The sequence below is a fragment of the Macrosteles quadrilineatus genome, unplaced genomic scaffold (assembly GCF_028750875.1).
Source record: "Macrosteles quadrilineatus isolate MER2022 unplaced genomic scaffold, UCM_ALF_1.0 Scaffold_2__2_contigs__length_208266976, whole genome shotgun sequence".
NCBI lineage: Eukaryota > Metazoa > Arthropoda > Insecta > Hemiptera > Cicadellidae > Macrosteles > Macrosteles quadrilineatus.
In genome coordinates, this window is record NW_026542595.1 from 109,422,457 (window position 1) to 109,443,703 (window position 21,247).

The 21,247-nt window shown below is 34.3% G+C and overlaps 1 protein-coding gene across 1 annotated transcript; it reads right to left on the bottom strand.

The window, feature by feature from the left end:
* Positions 1-294: 294 nt before the first annotated feature.
* LOC128986910 (uncharacterized) lies at positions 295-7,645 on the bottom strand. Its single transcript, XM_054407519.1, has 5 exons — positions 7,597-7,645; positions 4,940-5,156; positions 4,008-4,043; positions 2,123-2,179; positions 295-563 (listed from the first exon to the last, which is right to left on the bottom strand). The coding sequence occupies exons 2-5, from the start codon at positions 5,144-5,146 to the stop codon at positions 495-497; spliced, it is 369 nt and encodes a 122-aa protein (XP_054263494.1). The 5' UTR covers positions 5,147-5,156; positions 7,597-7,645; the 3' UTR covers positions 295-494.
* Positions 7,646-21,247: the final 13,602 nt, after the last annotated feature.

A 21,247-nucleotide genomic window follows, 5' to 3' on the forward strand; every position in this document is an offset into this window, starting at 1 on the left:
TGCAAATTTCCCATATAAGTCACGAGACCTATGAAATCTGTTTTACATTAAACTTACCAAATTATTATCTTCCTGTAAATTAATGTCATCAAGTCTTAAATTCCTCTAACCGCTCACATTGTCAATCCCCAAGTTTTGCAAAATCTTTGAAGTGTTTTCCTGTAGATTTCATATGACACTCGTTCCTTAAATTCTGGAAACTTTGTAATGAAGTTACTATGCATTCACCCTACGTAGTTAAAGAAGTAAATTGGTTATTAAATTCGACAGTGGATTTAAGAAACAAAACATTCATTTTCATAGCAATAGTATTTATTAAAACATGCCGTTACAACAACTTATAACAACTAATGTTACTTGAATTTCAAATCCAATCATAAACTATTGATATTATGTTATCATTAGTTATTGAAAAAACATATTTTTAATATTCCTGTAACAATGATCGCCATTTCTTGTTTGGATTCAATTCACAGGCGCGCTCCGAGGACTCCCTATTTAGGCGCGTCGCCAGCAGGAGGGGAGGTCGAGTCATCACTTTTAACTTCCTCTTCACCTGAAGGCTGTAAAAATGTAAAGTGAATTAATATGAATTGCACACAAAACCCTTTTATGCTAATTGTCAAATTAATATAGAGGAGGAAGCGGATTTTCTTTTTTCTTCTGTTTTGGTTAAATCGTGCTGCAATAAATACAGGTTGGTCTATCGCATTTTTCTACATCCTGTATACAAGAAGGTGGCCAAATATGTTAAAAACTGCGCCATTTTATAAGCTTTCCAACCACATGCGACACTATTGAGCTTTATGTCTGCCTATGTACGGTTTAGTGGTTTGAAGACTTCAAAACATGGTGTCTTTAACATTTAAAACATAGAAAGTCGGCCTGTATCAAGCTAAACTTGTATTTTTGTTTCAGTTTGAACAGTAAAAAGTTCCCTGTTTTCTAGTATTCAAACCACTAAAACAAACAAAAGCATATCCAAACCTCAATAGTGTACCATATTGTTGGAAAGCTTATAAAATGGCGCAGTTTTAGCCTAACATATTTGACCACCTTCTTGTATACAGGGTGTAAAAAAAATGCAGTAGACCAATATTTATTAAATTTGTTATCAAACATCTTAATTTTTATATTTGGATCTATTTACAATGGAGTTTTTACTATTGATCTTCCATCGTTTATTATTATTCTTATTCAAGATTATTGTAGAACACGAAAATGACATCATCCACTCAAATCCTTTTATAGGTAATTGAGAAATTGCTGTGATAAGTTTAAAAACCTGGATATTTTTATAAAATTAAAATAATTCTTTGGGAATCTAATTTTTAGACTTGGAACCTCTTATATGCATCATCACACTTCATTTACTTTGTACTTACACCACAAAAATTTGTCACACTGACTACCAATCACCCTGTATAGTTTTTATTTAAATAAACTAACCTGATTAAAAGTATACCTGAATTTACTGCACAGTTCCGTAAATGCTGCAAGTGAATAAATATGTAGTTAAATTTTACGTTAGTGCAAATGCATGCTTTTATTACGTTCTTGTATATAAAAAATACGTTTTTAGGTAAACAAAGATATGTTCGTAAGTAAGAATATTTCCGGGGGATTTTAGCTCACAATAATACAACAGTGCTCTTTTTTCAATTTTTTCTTATTTTTTTACATGGGCCATTGCTTGAAATTCCAGTGATAAAGGCATCTAGTTCTACACTAGATCGTTCTTGAGAGAGATAAAACCACTCGGCTACCCAAACACGAAATTTGACGTTGAAATAATATGGTGAACATAAGACCGCCAAAGTGATAACATTGAAACAGTTTAATAAACACGTTTTAAACTATCAGCACATAACTTAGCCTCTTGTACAATATATTGGTTGTAAGCTATTGTGTTTAATTATGTTCCTAAATTCACACTACATACTAATGGTCATTGTATTTTCTAGTCTAAAATGAAACCAAATCATCTTTGTACATTCAAAATGTATATTTGTAGAAGTTTACGCTGAAATGTACTTTTTTGTTAAGGGTACCACAAAAACAATTGTTGATTAAATAGATTTTCGAAATATATATCACTATTTATCAATTATATTCAACTCACAGATACGTCGGAAGCTCCAGACCCGGTCTTCGAATGTTGTTTCCTTAACTCGGCCATCTATGAGGAAATAATTTTAAATGGGTTTCTAGTTTTGAGGTTGGTTTATTACTAGGCCTACTCAAAACTAAATTACCTTTTATGATATTAGTTGCCTCTTTGTTCTTGGTGTTGTTGTTCAGTAGTAGTGGCAATCGAGGCATCTTCATGTATGTACACCTTAAAGCTTAACGTCACCAAGAGTTTTTAAAGCACTGTTTCTTTTTACACTGATCATAATTTATAAATATTTAATTGTGTAATTTACAAATGCTGTGAACCAAAGATGGTTTGGTAAAGTCAGTGTTGGAAAGATGGTATTGTTTCCAACTTAGGGTCAACCTTATACGAAGCTAAACACAGTTTAACACTGCTGATTGATAAGGTAGATTTGTTTATAATAATGCGCGACGAAGTGTTGCCTTAACGGTGAAACCTTGCAATATTCTTTTAAACTCAAATATCATCGTTACTAATAATCCTATATCTGTTAAACCTTTAGTCACCTGTCAATAGTCGCAAGGTAGGCATTCAAAATCCACTGACAAACGGTTTCGCCGAGTTGATTGTTGAAGAGTCGGGAAACCAGACACCCGAGCCTTTGGGGCTAGTTGCACTTGAAGTATGAAAAAGTTAAATATGTTGATGTATTGTTTTGTCAAGGTTCATTGTAGAGTTTTTTTAGTATATAGGTGAGTTGCATGTTGCACTTCTAGTAAAGAAATAGCTAACGCTTTCAGGACTAACCGTTTCAAACGTATGACATTTCTGTGAATAATCCTTGTATTAAGACCGTTCCTCTTGCACCGAAGATATGCTAACTTTCTTACAACACATCTGACCAGGCTATCATCAGTTTTTTAATATAAAAAATGTAAATACAGGCAATCTTAAGAGCTAAGTAGCAACGAAAGGTTAACATGTTGAACAATTTACAAATACAACACTATATGGAATCGCAGATAAAATGCAATGAGGTTAAAAAACTAAGCTCACATACAAAGAATTCTTCAATATTGTAGAAAGGTTCCACCGAATTTTATCAACATTCCGTTGGTGTTTGGGTCTAAACTTAAGCATTTACAGCAAGATGTCGGTTTTGATATCAGTGAGTTGATTCAACATGGAGTTCAATCTCAATAATGAAAACAACAATAATGTGATCGAAATAGTATATTTCAATACTAGGACCGAAAGTGGCATTTTCCGTCGCGCGCTCAAGTTCTTGTGTGAGGCGAAGCCCAACACAGGAAACTCCAATTCCACGTGCGAGGCGAAGCCGAGTATGCGAGAGCTATTTTCACGTACGAGGCGAAGCCGAGGACGGGAATAATTGAGCAAGTGCCGGATAATAACTTTCGGTACGAGTTATGAACGATACTTTTCATCACGACGCAAAAATACACAAACACAGATTAACAGACCTCAGTAATATTACAACTGTTTTATTTCTTAATTCATTCGATTGAACATCAAAATAAAATAAAATCTTCTAAAAGAAAACCTACGTATATTTCTCAATAAATTTGGTTTAAACACGAAAATAAAAGAATAAAACTTCTTTTAACAATACATACAGCTGATTCAAATCATTAAATTAAACCATAACAAAACACTAGCGCGCGTAGAGAATAAATGGAGAACTAATTGAGAGCGAGGGAAAATCAGCTGATCGATTTTCCCTCGCTCTAAATAATTAGAGCTTGGGAAACGACTACTTTCATTGATGTCAGCTGTTATCGAAAATAGTTACTTTCGTTACGGAGTGATGAAAAGAAGATTAACTTACGTGTAATACAGTTCACTATCGACTATTAATCTAGAGACTTACTTGTATGTTGATATTTACCTTTTTGAAATCCGGTACTAAATATCGGTTTACCCCCTGAAACATTTTTTCGACTTCAATAAAAAACTAATTCTTAAATAACTGAGTGCCGTCTATGAAGGAGCCTTTGCTCTATTGAAATATCTTATTATTTATTTGCCTGTACTTAGTTATTTTATTTTTTTATAATACTTTTTTAAGAATACATTACAGAGGTGTTTACTAAAATTTGACCAAATATGTTTTAACGTATAACAAAAAACATTTTATAAAATATTTTATTTTTTGAAAGGATTTTATAAATAAGTTCAAAAAAGCAAAAGAAGGTAGAAAACAGGTCGTGGAAGGTATAACAAGGGAGTTTTGAGCCAATACATCAATGAAAAACATTTTGTTTTCAATATATAATTACTAATTTGATACTCTATATGGCTAGTCACTTGTTCCCACGGTATCGAAAGGCCGTATTCAACACTAAATTTGCATGTTTCTTACATCTATGAGGAGTTGAAATTAAAATCAAATGGTGTTACGTATTCGTATTTTCTACCTTCTTCAAGGACTTGACCATTGACCAAGTCAATAGTACAGACCATCTCACCAGAGGGTAAACACTATCAGCTGTTTAATATGACGGAATATTATCGTTAGTTGGTATACCATCTCAAAAGATTGCACCACGTTTTTTCTTCATTTTTTTTACATTACATGGAAAGTACTTTCTGTTTATGGTCAATGGTACTACCTAAAAATATTTTCTTTAAGTTAATGTTGCATACATATCGATATTAAGTGAGTTCTATCTTGAGTTAATGACTAACGCTTTAGGGTGCTCGATAACAAAGAAAGTTTGCGATAAACGTATTTTTGGAACTAAATAAAAAAACACTTGTGCACTATATAGCTTTACTTATTTTAGAACTATTTATTCCAAAATCTTTCATTACCGATACCTGAGTTTTTGTAGCCTTATCGTCAGTCCCTTCCTTGTTTTCCGCCACAGCGGAACTTCCGCCTGTTTCCTCAGCTGCGACTGTTCCTGTAGCCTTATCATCAGTCCCTCCCTTGTTTTCCGCCACAGCGGAACTTCCGCCTGTTTCCTCAGCCGCTTCTGTTCCCATCCAGTAGATGACTAATATAATTACCAGGTAGCTCTTCATGATGATTTGTCTGGAAAATATGCTGCGTTGAGTTTTAAAATAGTTTTTTTGTGTATTTGAAAGTAATTTTGTTCGATACTGTTAGTAATATTTTACGTATAATCTATTTCGACAGAATATTAAAATAGCCACCGGTCTATGACTTTTTATCTGAAATTTAATTTTTTTTGTGACAATCGTTGTAAATGGAACTGAAATAATTGTAGACTGATGTACGTTTTGGGTTGGGTGGTTCTTTGGTAAAAGAATAAATACAGAGTAGTCATAAGATAGATGTATAATTTGAACAGTATTATACACCAACAAAACGCAAACGCGGGTAACTGCAATCGCTTATGTAACTCTGTTGATTTAAAATTACTATACTATTTCGACAGAATATTAAAACAGCCACCGGTCTATGACTTTTTATCTGAAATTTAAAAATGTTTTTGTGACAATCTTTGTTTATTTCATACTTAGCCACTATGAAAATTATTTTTCAATGAAAAAACACATTCTTTATTAAGTTCCGTGTAACAGCAAACCTAATTACACATCAAATTAATGTTTATTATTTTTTTTATTTCATTCCAACGGCCAAGAGCATTACATAATTGATACAAGCAATCAATATCAATACAAGCAATCATTCTACGTGTTTATATAAACTAGTGTACATGTTGCTCGAATTTGAGCAATTGCAAAGAATTACAGGGGTTATTTAAAAACGAATAACAATAAGTTACAATAAGTTTAAGAGAGTCAACTCAAAGATTACCATTGTGTAACTCATGGAGATACTCACGATGTATATAACAGTAATCAACATTTCCTGTAAATATTGTATCATATTTCATAACCTGGTATTGCTTTTTAATGTTTTCTTCAAACATTTCCTGACTTACAGCGTATAAGGTTGTCCATGTTTATCTTCGTTATTGTTAAACCTAAAGCATTCCGGCCGGTTTTCTTCTTCTCAAAATACCTCGCTGTACAGGCAACACAGGTCATTGATAGAGGACCAATTGAGAACGAAAAGTCGTTTTGGGTTAGTGTTAGGGCGCATTTGTAACCTAATAGTTGAGATTGTCCAAGGTCAGGTGCTGACTGTGATGAGTTAAGCCTATTACGCGCCACTGTTCTGTAGATGCGGTCGTTATCACGATTACGCCTCCTTATGTTTCGTTGTCGTCGGCTCGGAGGCATTTAAAAGAAAAAACAACAAATAAACAAATTATAGCCACACAAAACAACGATAAATGCGCAAATTGAAGTTACAATCATGCTAACACGATCCGTCTTGGGGGCTATGTTTACACAAAAACTCAAATAGTAAATAAATGTACTCAATGCGTTTCATTGAATTGACAAATAAATAACAGCAATTAAATTATACAGCTGATCAAAATGTAAACAATTATGTTCTTCATAAGGAAAACATGGGAAATTTCAAAGCCACTGGGGCAGAGCCCAAGGGACTTTTTCAAAAATTAAAGGCCAGTTTGCAAATCTACGCGACACGCTCTTTCCAATGAGACGTCAACGGATAAAATCGGTTAAGAAATGGCGGAGGAGTTCAACCGACAAAGTTTCATGTAGCGTATTATTTATATAGATTATATGGGCAACTATACAATCCAGTAAATAATAAATTTTAACATCGATAAATTTTGTGATAAATAAAAAAAATATTGTAAAACACATTTAGAGAGTTGAACAAAGCAAGCAAGACTCTACATTGACATACACATTGATTAATAAATATAATACAAAATGTTAATACATATTTCAATCCATCTAATACATACAAAAAAATCCTTAGTTAAATATGTGATTGATGCAGAGTTCCTTCTAACTCTGCGGTATCTCTAAGATATTAAAATTTAAAATAAAATTGACGATTCCAAGGGTAAGTTTTAGTGAAACTAAAACAAGGTAATTAGAATTTGTTTAGTCTGCAAAGTTTGCCACGTCGGGTGTATTTCTCTAGTAGGCCTATTAGCAAAGAGGTGTCGACATTGGATATTAGGGTTTTCTCTTTCTATATATGGTGGACAATGGCAATGAATGATTAATACTAAGGTTTATACTATCTGTGGCTGTTATAACTTGAGTGTTATTTTTTTTATTTATTAAAGATGATTGTTATACATAATATACCCGATTTGTAAACCCATTGGTGTTCTGAAATAATACAGTAAGGCAAAGCATTATATTGCTATAAGCAGGTAAGGTGTAAGCAGTTATATGGTTGGGTAACTAGAATGATCATTTTTGGCAAAGTAAAATATAAAAATACATGATACGGCTACTTTTGTAGAATGTTCGTACGATTATGGTAGCTTATGTGCTAATGCAATTTTGCATATAAACATACTTATACTTCAAAAGCATACAAAAATGATATTGTCGTCTTATCTTATCTAAGAAACTTGTGAACTAAGCAAATTTTTGTTTCAAAATCCTACCTGTTAGTAAGAACAGCAGATAACGAATTATGTGTACGGAGCAGTTTTTTACGCCATATATATATTAGGTGTATGACGCACAACAACTGGTAAGCTACCACCTGTTGTCTGTCATAAACCTAGTTCCTGACACTTAGACATATTTTTTACATCAGGTAAATATGGCTGGTTGATGAGCTTAGTCATCGTTTGTTATAATTCTAGCAATTTCAAAAAAAGTTTCACGGCAATATGTTTAATATTAATTTCTTCTCCAATAATTGTCCAAGTAGTTTAACTAAACATTTGACAATTCTCTAATTAGCTTTTCATAATGTTTAAGTTTACTTTAACTTATGTTGTAATTAGGTTGTATTATTATGTTGTATTTTGTTTTGTATTGTGTTGTTTTTTGAATCATTATGTTGTATTTTGTTAGTAAATTGTATTAAGGTTTTATTATTTAACTAGTGCTGTATGCGTTTGATGATTTCAAGGTGAGGATACCCTTGAAATAGAACTCTTGTGGCCGAAGGCTGCTCGTATGTAACTATCGTTACCTGAGCATTCGTGCTCCGCTGGAATTTGACAATTCTCTTGGCAAACAGTCCTAGCTTGATATTGTCTCGAACACAGCCCATGGGGAGCAATTAATTCTGTCAGTTTTTTTCTTGAAATCTTCCTTCATCTGCGTAAATGCTATAAGGTAACCTTCATCTGTTGGCTTTAGATTGTACTCAGCCTTAGTCGCTAGACCATAAACAATAGCAGAATAAGTATGCATTTGGCACGTAAGTGGTGGCTGAAAAATTCTAATGGAGAAGGTATTTTAAATTACTTCCGAAAGATAACAGCAACTCCTGCCGACATATTTCTATGACTGTTTACATCTGCAAACAATATACAGATATACAGATATATAGATATACAGTGTGCAAATGTTCGTTACTTTTGAATTTCTTGTTTTCTTCATCCATATTTTGATTCAAGATCGTGATATTGTCATTGTGAGGTATTGCATTCTGTTTTGTAATGCCCTGAGATGAGGTAGACACCAGTATGTCGATTTTTTGGCTCAAAAACTGTTTTTCAAGAAGTTTCAGATGGTTCATAACAGCGGGTAGGCAAACCAGTAAGATCCAAGAATTAAACACCAGGTAAAGTCTGAGAAAATTCATGAATGTAAATGTCAACTTACACAATGTCTTTATTAATTTGGTGATTGAGAGCCAAGTAGCGTCAGAATGGTATACTGCCAAACAAGACATTGCAAGGCTTTAGGGATATAATCGCGGGTTTAAAATTATGGAGAACTACCTTTTTCTATCCATTGTAGTATGATTCGTTCCAGCGATGAGTACCACATTGTTATTTTTAACTATTGTTTTAGATTTACTCATAACTAAACCCAAATGTGCACCTGGCATCACGCTACTACAAACTTGAAGATACCAGTTTTTTATGAGATGATCCATGTCACTCAGAACTTTCAGAGTTGGCCAAAGTGTAGTAGGTATGGATCATTTCAAAATACTTCTGGAGATGTGGCTTTCTGTATGTCCTCTTCAAGTGGTTTGAATTTGTTAGCTGTAGGTAAAACAAACTTATTTTAATGACTGGGGCTTAGACCTCATCTTCTTTTTAGGGAATATTGATTTGTTGGCTTATGAATGTTCTTTGATTGTTTATTAAAAGAGAGAGTTGTTGGTTTGGCAGTTATTTCTTTCAAGCTTAGCTAACAGATCAACCTTTACTTCGTACAACATTTTTCATTTTTCAGTTAACAGTTTGCAATTTGTTTTAATTTGTTTGCTTAACATTAAGCCGAAAAGAAGGCTTTTGTCAAAATGTATGTGTTTTTTTTTTTTTTTTTGTAAAAGTAGCGCTAGTTGGGCTCTTTTTGTTATAATATCCTCAGATGCAACATGAGGTATTATATTTTTAAAAAGTTCAATACTGAATGAAGTGTTGCAGTTTGTCTCTACACGATTCTTAGATAAAACATCTGTGGTCAGAAGCATGTAGATCCCACAGTCACCATTGTATCCTGTGTCCAACCCTTTATTTTGTTGAGTAACATTCACATTGATTATTGATTAATCCTCATCAAGATTGAACAATTTGGTGAATTTGTGGGTAAGGGTTTTTGCATGAGCCGTGATTTGCCATTTATTGAGTCAAAGGTTGGCACCTATTGTATACCAACAGGCTCCAATGTGAGCCAGATCCACAGATCCTTTGAACAGCTGGGGAGTAATTTAAGGAACAAATAAGATTTTTTCATAAGATCTAGTGACTGTAAAATATGTGTGAACTCGATCAAGATTTTTACTGCAATTGTAACTAAAGGATTCAGGAAGTGAACATCTTCTAATATTTTGTTATTTAACAAATCAAAGTAACTTTTTACTACATCATCAGTCACCTATTTGGATTCAAGCAGAGATTTACACACATCCTCTTCTGCACTGACTTGGCTAATAGGTGGTTTTAACTGACTATGATGTTTTGTGCATCATAGGGTATATTATTATTGTTTAAAGGGGGATGGCTGGTCAACGGTGTTTTGTCAGTGCCAGGAGCTTTTGGATTTGTCTGAGGAATAACTGGCGAGGCCTGGAAGTTTTCAAAAGTGGAGTTTTCTTGAATATTTAAGAATCTCTATACTTGAAATTGAGTTATTTTCATCAGAAGACTCCTCTTGTCTGCAACTTTTTTTATTTTTGTGTAATTTTGAATTTATGGAAAAGTCAAAATCGTCAATGTATACTTTGAGGTGTTAAGCAGCTACATTGCCTATTAGCTGTTTTTTTTTTTTTGAACAACTTTTCCCCCAGGATAAATAAAATTAAAATATATTTTTTCATTTATTTGACCCTTTTTCCTAACTGAATATTCCTTTTCCATCCTTTTAGAGCCCCTTGTTTTCTCATTATTTGTATTCTCCATGGCTGCAGAGTAAAAGCATTTATTTAAGATTATTTAATTCAAACTATACAATCTACGAACTATTCATTAGATAAAAGCAGTTACTCAGTTCACCACTAATAAATTTAGGTCCAATTTCTTATAATAGCAGATAAATTAATAATAAAAATATAATAATAAAAATAAAAACAATATTTCTATCAATTGTTCACAACAGACAGAAGTGTTAGGTAGATGCAAAACAAAAAGTAAACAATCAGTAAGCTGATGTCAGCTAACAGCTGATTCAAGTGAACAGCTGATAACGAACAAGCCGGCTGTGGCTGTCTGTTAGTAAGCTTGTCAGTGTGTCAATTCATGCTTACACCTGTTCTATCGATACACACATATACATTTATTTGCACAGTTTTGTTATATTCAAAAATAAAATATAAATGATAACTTAAATTTTCGTTTTTACTGCCGATGTTATAAACTTTTTCAAGAGAGTATAGTAGAAGAGTTTTTCAAAGGTAAAATGTATTCAGGTTAAGAGAATTTAATAGGTGTGTGTGTGTCTGTATGTGTGGATGTGTACAGAGCTACAGACCACAACTGTAGTCCGATTTTATTGAAATTTGTTATGTAGGTCCTGAGGTACTAATCCATAGTATCTCCAGGAGTTCTTTTATTCTATTTTTATTTTCATGGCGATTCTTCCATAAATTGATAGAAAAATCGGATTTTCTCGAAAATGGTCCGATCTATTTTTTATAAAAATTTAGTATGTTATAAACTTTTGAATTCTACCATTTCCGTTTAAATTACGGTTCAAAAATTATTGTAGCTTATGTTATTTTCTCATAAAAACCACATTAAAAACAAATTATCGTATTAAAAAAACCGGTATTGTTTAAAATTGATTGGCCCTTATAATAAAAAAATAGTACAACCCCCAATTGCTGTAAGTTATTGCAACTGTTGACATTTTCCCTATAAAATATGATAGTTACTCACACCGTTTACCCATGATAAAGGTTGTGCACAAGCTAATGAGATAAAGTATGTGTCAAATTGCTGATACCGTTTATGTTAACAATGTCGTTCAAATTCATCGTTTTTTTATGTTGTGCGTCTCGTGATATACAGACTGTCCCAAAAGTCCCGGACCGGTTTAATATTTTCTAAACGACAACAGATAAATCAATAAGATTTTTGCACAACAACACCACACCTAAAAATCTACTTTTTTAAGGAAATATAAATTTTCTGTCACATCATGGAGACGTCCTACAAGGAGTCATTAGGAAATCTTAAAAAGAAGCACAGGTTGAAATGTACATCAAATTAAAGGTCTTTGCTAGCAGAATATAATGCCGCAATTTTGAACTCAAACGGACAGCCGAGTCAAGAATGTAGTGGTTCAAAGATTCATCTAATTTACATTGCTATTATACGCTTACTCCTCGGGGGACACAGCCCTAGGAATCGGAAGAAAATTGTTAACGTAAGCATAGGTCGATATGCACATCAAATTAAAGGTCTTCCCTAGTAGATTACAATGCCGTAAATTCAAGCTCAATAGAAGGCCTGAATAAAAAATGGCAGTCGTTCAAAGATTCAAAATGGCAGATTCAAGAAATCTTTGAACGGCTGCCATTTTTTACTCAGTTATCCGTTTGAGTTCAAATATGCGGCATTATATTCTGCTAGTATTTGATGTGCATGTTAACCTATGCTTCTATTTAAGATGTCCTTCTGACTCCTTGTGGGACGTCTCCATGATGTGACAGAAAATTGATATTTCCTTAAAAAAGTAGATTTTTAGGTGTGGTGTTGATGTACCAAATCTTATTGATTCATCTGTTGTTGTTTAGAAAATATTAAACCGGTCCGGGACTTTTGGGACAGTCTGTATAAACGCTCACATGTATTTAAAGTATAACCTATTTGTTCAACCCAAGATGCAGCCCTAAAGATTTTGTGTCCTATGTTCTTCATTAATGTGGTCAACACATTTTTTTCATAAATCCCTGCAAGGAGGCTTCACTTAACATTTTTCTTTGACTTATTTTCTGTATATTTTTAATCGAGAAAGTGTTGATTTAACCTTCTCTTTCTTTTTTTATTTACACCAATGTTACTCACATTTTGACACTTTTTCTCTTCATAGCATGTTTAAACTTGTTTGCAATAACAATATCAACCGCATTATTATAATTTTCCTATTCATGGTATGGTTCTAGTTCTTTTGCATTAATGCTGTTAACATCATCATATAGTTCCACTTCTTTATCTATATCGTTCATTACACAATATTCAATTGTTATATTGGCTAATTATAAAAAGGGTCATAATTTACATCATTTTTCTTATAAAAAAAAAAAAAACTTTTCAGACCATTATCTCCAGCCAATGGTGTCTTATGGTTCCAACCACATTGCAGATACTGCCTTCTTGCTAAGCTTTTGTAGATGTCTGCCTTGGCTTACCTTTTGTTAAAAATCATGTATACAGGGTGATTTGTACTTAGTGTGACAAAATTTTTTTGATGTAAGTACAAAGTAAATGAAGTGTGATGATGCATATCAAATATTCCAAGTCTCAAAATTAGCGTCGCAAAAAATTATTTTATGTTTTTTTTCAAAAATAACCATGCTTTTTAAACCTAATACAGTGATTTCTCAATTACCTGTATATGGATTTGAGTAGATAATGTAATTTTCGTGTTCTACATTAAATTTTTAACAAGAATAATGGAAAATGACGGAGGATCAGTTGTAAAAACTCCATTGTAAATAGATTCAAAGATAAAAATTAAGATATTAAATAAAAATTTTAAAAACAATGGTCTATTGTATATTTCACACCCTATATACAAGAAAGTGTCAGAATATGTTAAAAACTGCGCCATTTTATAAGCTTTCCAACCATATGCTACACTATTGAGGTTTAGCTATTTTTTTGTTTGTTTTAGTGGTTTGAATACCAGAAAACAGGGAACTTTTTACTGTTTTTACTGTCCAAGCTGAATCAAAAATACAACTTTTGCTTAATACATGCCGACTTTTTATGTTTTAAATGTTAAAGACACCATGCTTTGTAGTCTTCAAACCATTAAAGCGTACATAAGCAGACATAAACCTCAATAGTGTAGCATATCGTTGGAAAGCTTATAAAATGGCGCAGTTTTTAACATATTCCGACACTTATATACAGGGTGTGATAAATGCAATAGTACAATTGTTTTTACAATTTTTATCAAACATCTTAATTTTTATCTTTGAATCTATTTACAATGGAGTTTTTACAACTGATCCTCCGTCATTTTCTATTATTCTTGTTCAAAATTTAATGTAGAACACGAAAATTACATTATCTACTCAAATCCATATACAGGTAATTGAGTAAAGTTTATGTACGAAATTAGTTGGAAATGTGTTTAAAAACCTACTAAAAGATTTATGGATAGGTAGTTAAAACGCTGTGGCAATTAATTATTTCTATTTCACCTGATTTATTGGCATGCACTCTGATAATTATGCTCAAATTCATTAAACGAGGAAAATGGTCTCATAAATAAACACGTAACACTCGGCTTAATGTGTAGTTTTAAGCTGAAATATTAATTTATCATTTTATGTTAGCTAAACACGTTAACATAATAACTCCCTACCTCGTAATTAGTTTATTATAAGGATTAAAATGTACATCAGTTAAGTGGTGGTCTGTGGTGCTACTATGTATGAATTTTGTACCTCATTTTTATTACAAATTCATATATTTATATGTTTATAATTACACAATTATAGTTACAAAATCAAATTCATTCCTTCATTAGGAATATCCATTGTAAATTCACTTGATGGTAGGTCTAACTCCAACTCCAGTTTTTTATATCAAATTAGTCTTGTAGATCTGGATTTTCAGTAATTCTATTCGAAGTTTATTCTTTTCATATCCAGAATATAGTTCACTTTTGGCGAGGAGTGATGAAATAATCGTTTTACTTTGGCGATCTTCATTGAGTCTTCTAACTTAATATGGTTCGTTTCAGTCTTCTAGACGTTCATCTATTCAAATGGTCGCTGGGTAGTTCGTAAACTCTTCTTAATCTTCGTGCTCATTCGGCTGAATATAGTTTTTAATTTTAGCTTATGTTTCAAGCCGTTATGTATATTGCGGTGCTTAGGTCCTCGTTCATGGCTGGTGGTCTACTCGTAATTGAGATGTCTACGACAATAGAGAGGTCAAGCAGCAGATAGTCCTTCTCAGCGGAGCATTCCCCACGACGTGACGTGGCCGAGAGTCTCTGGGTTTAGTTGACAGCGCCGGCAGGTCGTGTCCAGTTGACGCTGCCCGTCCGATAGCAGTTCTTGTTCCGAAGGTATTTGTCCAGAGTTTCAGAGCATCAATAAATTGGCCCAGTTTCAAAGCTTGTTGATTTAGTAGCTGGTTCCCCAGAGGGTTATTTCGGAACCGCTAGACTCCTTGGCCATAGGATTATTTTACACCAAGGTGCCATGGTCCCGATAGACTCTATTTATTTTGAGCTGCTTGGATTGATGGCAAGTACTTGGCCAACTCGTTCCAACCCCATAGATCGGGGTTGAGAACTGGAATCCAACTGGAGATGATATAAAAGTTGGAAAGTTCGGCAAACCTCAGTAAGTTTACTGTAATTTCCAGACCCTTTGCGAGTAGGTCATTGCCCTTAGATAAGGCATAGATATTTAGGAAGAGTAACCGTCTCACTTGAAAATAGATCTTCACGTCACTATAAGTCCTTTTTGCTACTGATCGAGAGACTGTTAGATCGTCTAATATTGGATCGTCTTAAGGCAATCCCTGGGGTGAATTATATGTCTGCCTCCTCCGCTTCACCCAGAAGGTGTAGTTGTTAGATCCAAGTTGCTTACCAAGCATGTTTGAAGATAAGGAAATCGCATACACATAGTGTGCTGCGATCGCATCTTTATACATCTCTAGGTCTTCAACATCTGCTTCACGTAGCTCTTCGTAGAAGAAGAGAAAATAAGCCATTGTTACTTCTCTTACTGCTACTCCACAGTCTTACAATTTCATAAACAGTGCTTTCTTAATGGCTGGGTTGATCAAGATAGAAAGACTACAAAATATAGATAAGCAGGAATAGTTGTCTGTACCATCAAAGCAAATCAACTTGAGGAGTTGTTTCATCAAAGTTTCCTTAGCTTCCTCTCCATTATCACATTTGATATTATAAAGATCATGCTTTACAAACTTAGGTTTGTTTCCTACTTCAATATCTTGGTCTAAATATGATTCTGTAACTGGGTTGATAACAGAACTTGCTTTTTTCCTTATTGATGTAAGCATGCGAGTGCTCTGTGTAGTATAAAGTGATCGGACTGTGGCAGTTCTAGGGTCTTTGGGTCGGTGTCTGGCTGGGTCGTTGGGTCGGTGTGTGGCTGGGTCGTTGGGTCGGTGTGTGGCTGGGTCGTTGGGTCGGTATGTGGCTGGGTCGTTGCTGGGTGGGTGGCTGGGTCGGTGATTTTCTTCTGTTTTCTCTGGGCCCTCTCTAGTGTCGTGTTGGTCCTTTTCACTGTTCTGGTCTTCGATTTTTGAGGGTAGGTGAAAATGAGTCCTGAGCTCGATGTTGATGGTATCATGTTAAACATCTCCGTGATTCTTGGATGAGGAAATGGAAGGGATGCTGAGTCGGAGTTGGTGGGGGGTACTGGGGTGGTGTTTGAGGGGGGTTCTGTGGTGGTGTTTGAGGGGGGTTCTGTGGTGGTCTTTTGAGGGACAGGGGTTGGTGAAGTATTGTTTTGAAGGGCGAGGGTTGGTGAAGTGGTGTTTGGAGGGGGAGTGTGGGTGGTGTTGGGGGGGGGGGGGTTAGTGAAGTGGTGTTGGGGGTGTGGTCGTCTTCAGAGCTCTCGCTGGTCCTTGAGGTCCTCCTGATTCGCTCCTCCGTGATCCAACGCACAGTTGCCTCCAACTCCTTTTCCTCTTCTTCTCCTCAGTAGTCCGCTGTTGTTATTTTAAAGAACTTTTCTTACCACTCTGGCGTTTGTTCTCCACTGATGTTCTCAATACGTCCTCTTAGCAACCCTCGTGTAATCCCGGAGGCTCTCCACCTCCAGAGCCTCCAGTTGCTGAATCCTTTCATCATACGCAGCAATGTGGTATTGTAGGTTTCTGCTGCGTATTTTCGATGGCTGCTAGGCGGCTCATCCTCTCGCTTTCGCGAGTCTTCCGCTTTTGAAACACTAGGCCCTCCGCCTCCCTTGCTCTACCAATCAGCTCTTCGATCTTATGGAGGTCTGCGTTGTAGCGATTAAGCATCTCGTCCGTCACCACTGGGTCCTCTAAGTCTGGTTCTTCATCTTCTTCATTATGGGACAGGTGGTGCTTTATAAGAAACCACTTAATAAGAAAGGTTGAACAGCTTAAACAGATCGTTGAAATCTATATCCTAAAGGAACCATATAAATACTGAAAAAGATTAGGAACTCTTGTTGAGATTAGGAACTGTTTAAGAAGTTGAATCTTCAGAAGTCTTTTGACTTGCTTTCTTGTTTTGAAGTTTTTTTTACGCCGTTTTGCTCTTTTCCCTTAAGCAATCATACGATTCAGTAAACATCCTCTCATGTGCTCTGTGTTCTGTGAAGGTCTGAAAGCATGTAAACAATTAATAACAATTTATGCATAAAACATTTTAATATAAAAAGGGGCTAATTTATGAACCAATAATGTTTGTGTTTTAACGGTTTATTGCAGACATTTTCCATCACAATGGAGGAATACAATACGCATATTTTCGGGATCTGAAATCTGATCGCATCCCTTAGGTGAACAAGGTTACCTAAAACATTATAACTAGTGATGTAAAATTCCCGGGTACTAAATTTACGCTCTGTTGCAGCTGAAGTTACTCGTGCCCCTAATATTCTAATAGCTACAGCTGTCAAATCGCACGAACCTCTCAACCCCCTCCACCATGACCTAGAGGCCTGATAATTTTTCCTCACCGTCCATCCCTTCCCAAAGAAACTTTCTTGAAAATAGGTCTTCTGTATCTCTTTAGTCAGCTAGACTTTCTCTTACTTTAAAGTTGTCTAATTTCATCTGCTGAGCGCAGGCGCAAACAAAACCTATGGCGTCAAGTAGCTCTATAGGGTCAATCAAATTGCCTCTCATATTAGGGTCCAGCATCAGTGCTGCGAGATGGATTGGTCCAATAGCAATGTTTTTCCCTTGATGAACTTCTCCATGACCTTATTTTCATTTTTGTATGGGTGATACTGGTAAGTTTTCCTTCACACTTCGTTCTAACTCATTTAATTTCCTGACCCCTCTGTTTATTTGAAGGTCGTTTGATTCAATCAATGTGGTAAGGTCGATAATTGGTTTAAACAGAACTAACATTTTTTCTATTTCAACCCAAAACACAGCGTCGTCTAGTAGTTTCCTTTTATTTGATGGGTCTAGATCAGTCTCTTCATCGACGGCCAATGTCTGGATGAGTACTTTGTTTGATTGCAAACTTTCCAAACAAAAAAGGATGCTGCCCTCAGTGATATTCGATCTTTGAATCTTTTTCCCAGAAGAAATCTCATCAAATAAAGCTTTTAAAATTTTTCTGTTTTTTTAGTCTTTACTATGTTTATCACCTCAGCAAAAAAGCTTTTAACTGCCTGACATCATAAGATGTCACCACACATTAAATAGAGAAGGTGAGCAATGCAGCCCAGCGGTTCTATGTAGGGATACTTTACTTTCAGCAATGCTAAGGCTGCCTTCATGTTTGCAGCATTGCCGGCAATACCCACTACAAATATTTTAGGACCATACTTCTCTATTACAGATCCAACGATCTCTGTCAGATACTCTGCATTATGTCTCTCGATTTAGGTCATTTTGAAATCTACAAAAAATGGATCTGGCTTTGAAATTACAAAATTAATGATATACTCATTCCTGATCCAGCCATCACATTGAAGATGTAAATCCTTTCTTTCTTCAATATTTTTTATATTTCATCTTTCATTTCTATATACTGAGCCTCGAGATAAGTTGTAGACATCCGAAATCTCGATGGTAACTGATATGCAGGTCTCAATTTTTTTCAGCATTCTGCGTTTATCCTACACAAAACACTGATAAGAAAACTGTGGAAAAGGTTTTTTTTATAGATACAAAATTGATTTTGGAATTGGACATATATCAAGGAACATTCACAAGACCTATTTACTATTCTCATTTCAAACTCTCCTGACGAATCGCCTTAAACATTTTCACAACAATTGTCCAGCCTGAATAAAGAAGTAGCTTTATCCAATCTTTCTTTTAACGCAAATATTTTCATGATAAAATACTAATATATTCTATATATAATATATAATATATATATATATAATATATTCTAAGGGAAATAGTTACCCTTCACATGGGCAACCCATTATAATACAGGGTGGGGCAATGAAAGCACCCTAATTTATAAGTAGTACAAACTCAATAATATTCACCCTATGGATATAAATAGCACATCAAAACACAGCTTATCTTTTGCTATTTTAACTTAACAAAGTCATTTTTCCATCTATTGAGAAAGAAATCCTGCAAGTGACGTCCTTGTCCTACTTGTTATTCTTTTTTAAGCACTTGAAAACTCCATTTAATACTCCTCCAGCATTTCTTCAGGAATCACTTAAGTTTTTGGACAATTCCTAGCTTCGGTGCAAGCAAATCTTTGAGGTGATTTTGAAAAACCTCAAACTTCAAGTAGCTTATTAGAACAACCCCCCCCCTCCCATAAAAGGAGCCAACGTAAAGCTTTCAACAACAAAAGCTTCCTGGCAAATCTCTTTAGTCTTTCAGTTACTGCGATTCGCAATCTTTCAACATTTTCTGGGATACAAAGAGTTTTACAAACCTATAGATTATTTTTAAGGTTTAAGCGTTTATTCTAAATAATTTTACCCAGTTCACCATTGTTTTCCAATCTGGAACAGCGCCATGTTGACCTAGGATGGAATGTGGCCCAAACAATCTCTGGGTTTTTGCACAAGAATCACTATTTTAAAAATAGGTTTCCACATCAAAATTTCAGTGTTAATAGCCTCAGGAAAAATATTTACTAAAATGGCATAGTTTAATTGATGTTATAAGCACAGCTGATCATTCGGTTTGCAACAATTAACATGTGACTGCTAAAACAAATTGTGGCGTTCTCATTGCCGCACCCTGTACTAAGAGATGTTAAAACATTTTAGTACTGAAGATTGATTACATCTGCCTTTAGTCGAAAGAAGAACAAAGGAATAAAAGGAGTTTGGCTGAATGGCACAAAAGAAAACCTAGATGAGAGATAGTTCGATTAAACAATAGACACAAGGACTTTCATCATCTAACATGTATACAACACTCGACAAAGCCAGATCTTATTACAAAGATAATTCGTTTATACAATAGACAAAGGGACTTTAGTCATTTAACATATATAAAACAATAGCACTCAAAAATTCCATATCTTCTAACTTGTGTAACGCGGTGTCTTTGAAGACGAATCATAAAATGAAGTTTAACTAGCAGATGTTAAACCGCTAAGCCAACATTGGCGGAATGGTTTTGTATGAAACACCCGACTCAAACCACGACTAAACCCCTACAAAATTCGTCCATCTGCATTGGCATGAATCGGGGTTTTCATGATTAGAAGTAACTTGATATCTTTCAAGATTTCAACTTCCTTTTCAAATGGAAAGCCTTTTAAAACCACTAGTTAATATTATCGCTAATTATTATTTTAAATTATGGAAAAGCTAGTTGACACTATTCAGAATTACAAACATGTACTAGTTTTTCTATATGAATAAAGATATTTTGATTACATTTGATTTGATTAGTCATAATTATTTTGACTCCTTCGGTTAATTCGTTACACATTTGATTATTTTATATTCATACGCATTTTATAGCCAAAAGTAGGCTAGATCCTTACAACCGCAAACTAAAAAGATACAAAAAAGGTATATTTTTACCGCCCACAAATTGCATACAGATTTTTTAAAGTCTGACACGTAAGGATTGAAATATTTCTCATGGTAATAAATTGATTCACGGTAAATAGATGAATTATTTAAACATCGGTTAAAAGTATCGATCTGTTTTAAGCTGTAAATATTCAATTAATCCATTCTTCATCCATTCAACTCAGTAAACGCACGTATTATTTGCTCGGTTTGTTGTCTCTTTCGACTCAAATTTCCAAGCAATATCTCGACGAAGTTTCAAGGTTGTTTTAAATCACGGCTGAAAAAAAGAGCTTCTTTTGTAAATAAATACCTTTATGTGAAGCTCAAAAGCACATTAGAGAAACTTCCCGAGCAGGCTTTTGTTCTAAGGACCTTACTGTCTATACTACTGTTGAATTATAATTGGTAAATCTTGTTCTTCCAAGAATCGTAAATATTTTAGTGAGTCAAACAAAAAGAACATTATCAATAGTATTATATAATTAAACAAAATACTATAAATATTTCCAAAACTTGTTTTTTTACTTTACCCTTAAATCATACTCAATTCTCATTATAAACATCGTTTACGGCTTACAAAACAAACGTTTTAGTATATTGAAGCAAAATTATATGATTAAAGGTTACGCATAAAATGAAATTATACATTCAACATTCCCATGCTATTCTTAAGGGGAAAAAAGCTAACTTTTGTAGTTTGGTTATGAATATATTTTGATCAAAATTTGACAAATTTATTTATAATA

Excerpts from the sequence above, each read along its gene's own strand:
- LOC128986910 (XM_054407519.1), bottom strand. The coding sequence starts at position 5,146 with ATGAAGAGCTACCTGGTAATTATATTAGTCATCTACTGGATGGGAACA. Across the intron at positions 2,180-4,007 it reads TAGTACCGGATTTCAAAAAG|ATGGCCGAGTTAAGGAAACA; the intron begins GTAAATATCAAC and ends ATTTCCTCATAG. Across the intron at positions 564-2,122 it reads CTGGAGCTTCCGACGTATCT|CCTTCAGGTGAAGAGGAAGT; the intron begins GTGAGTTGAATA and ends ACATTTTTACAG.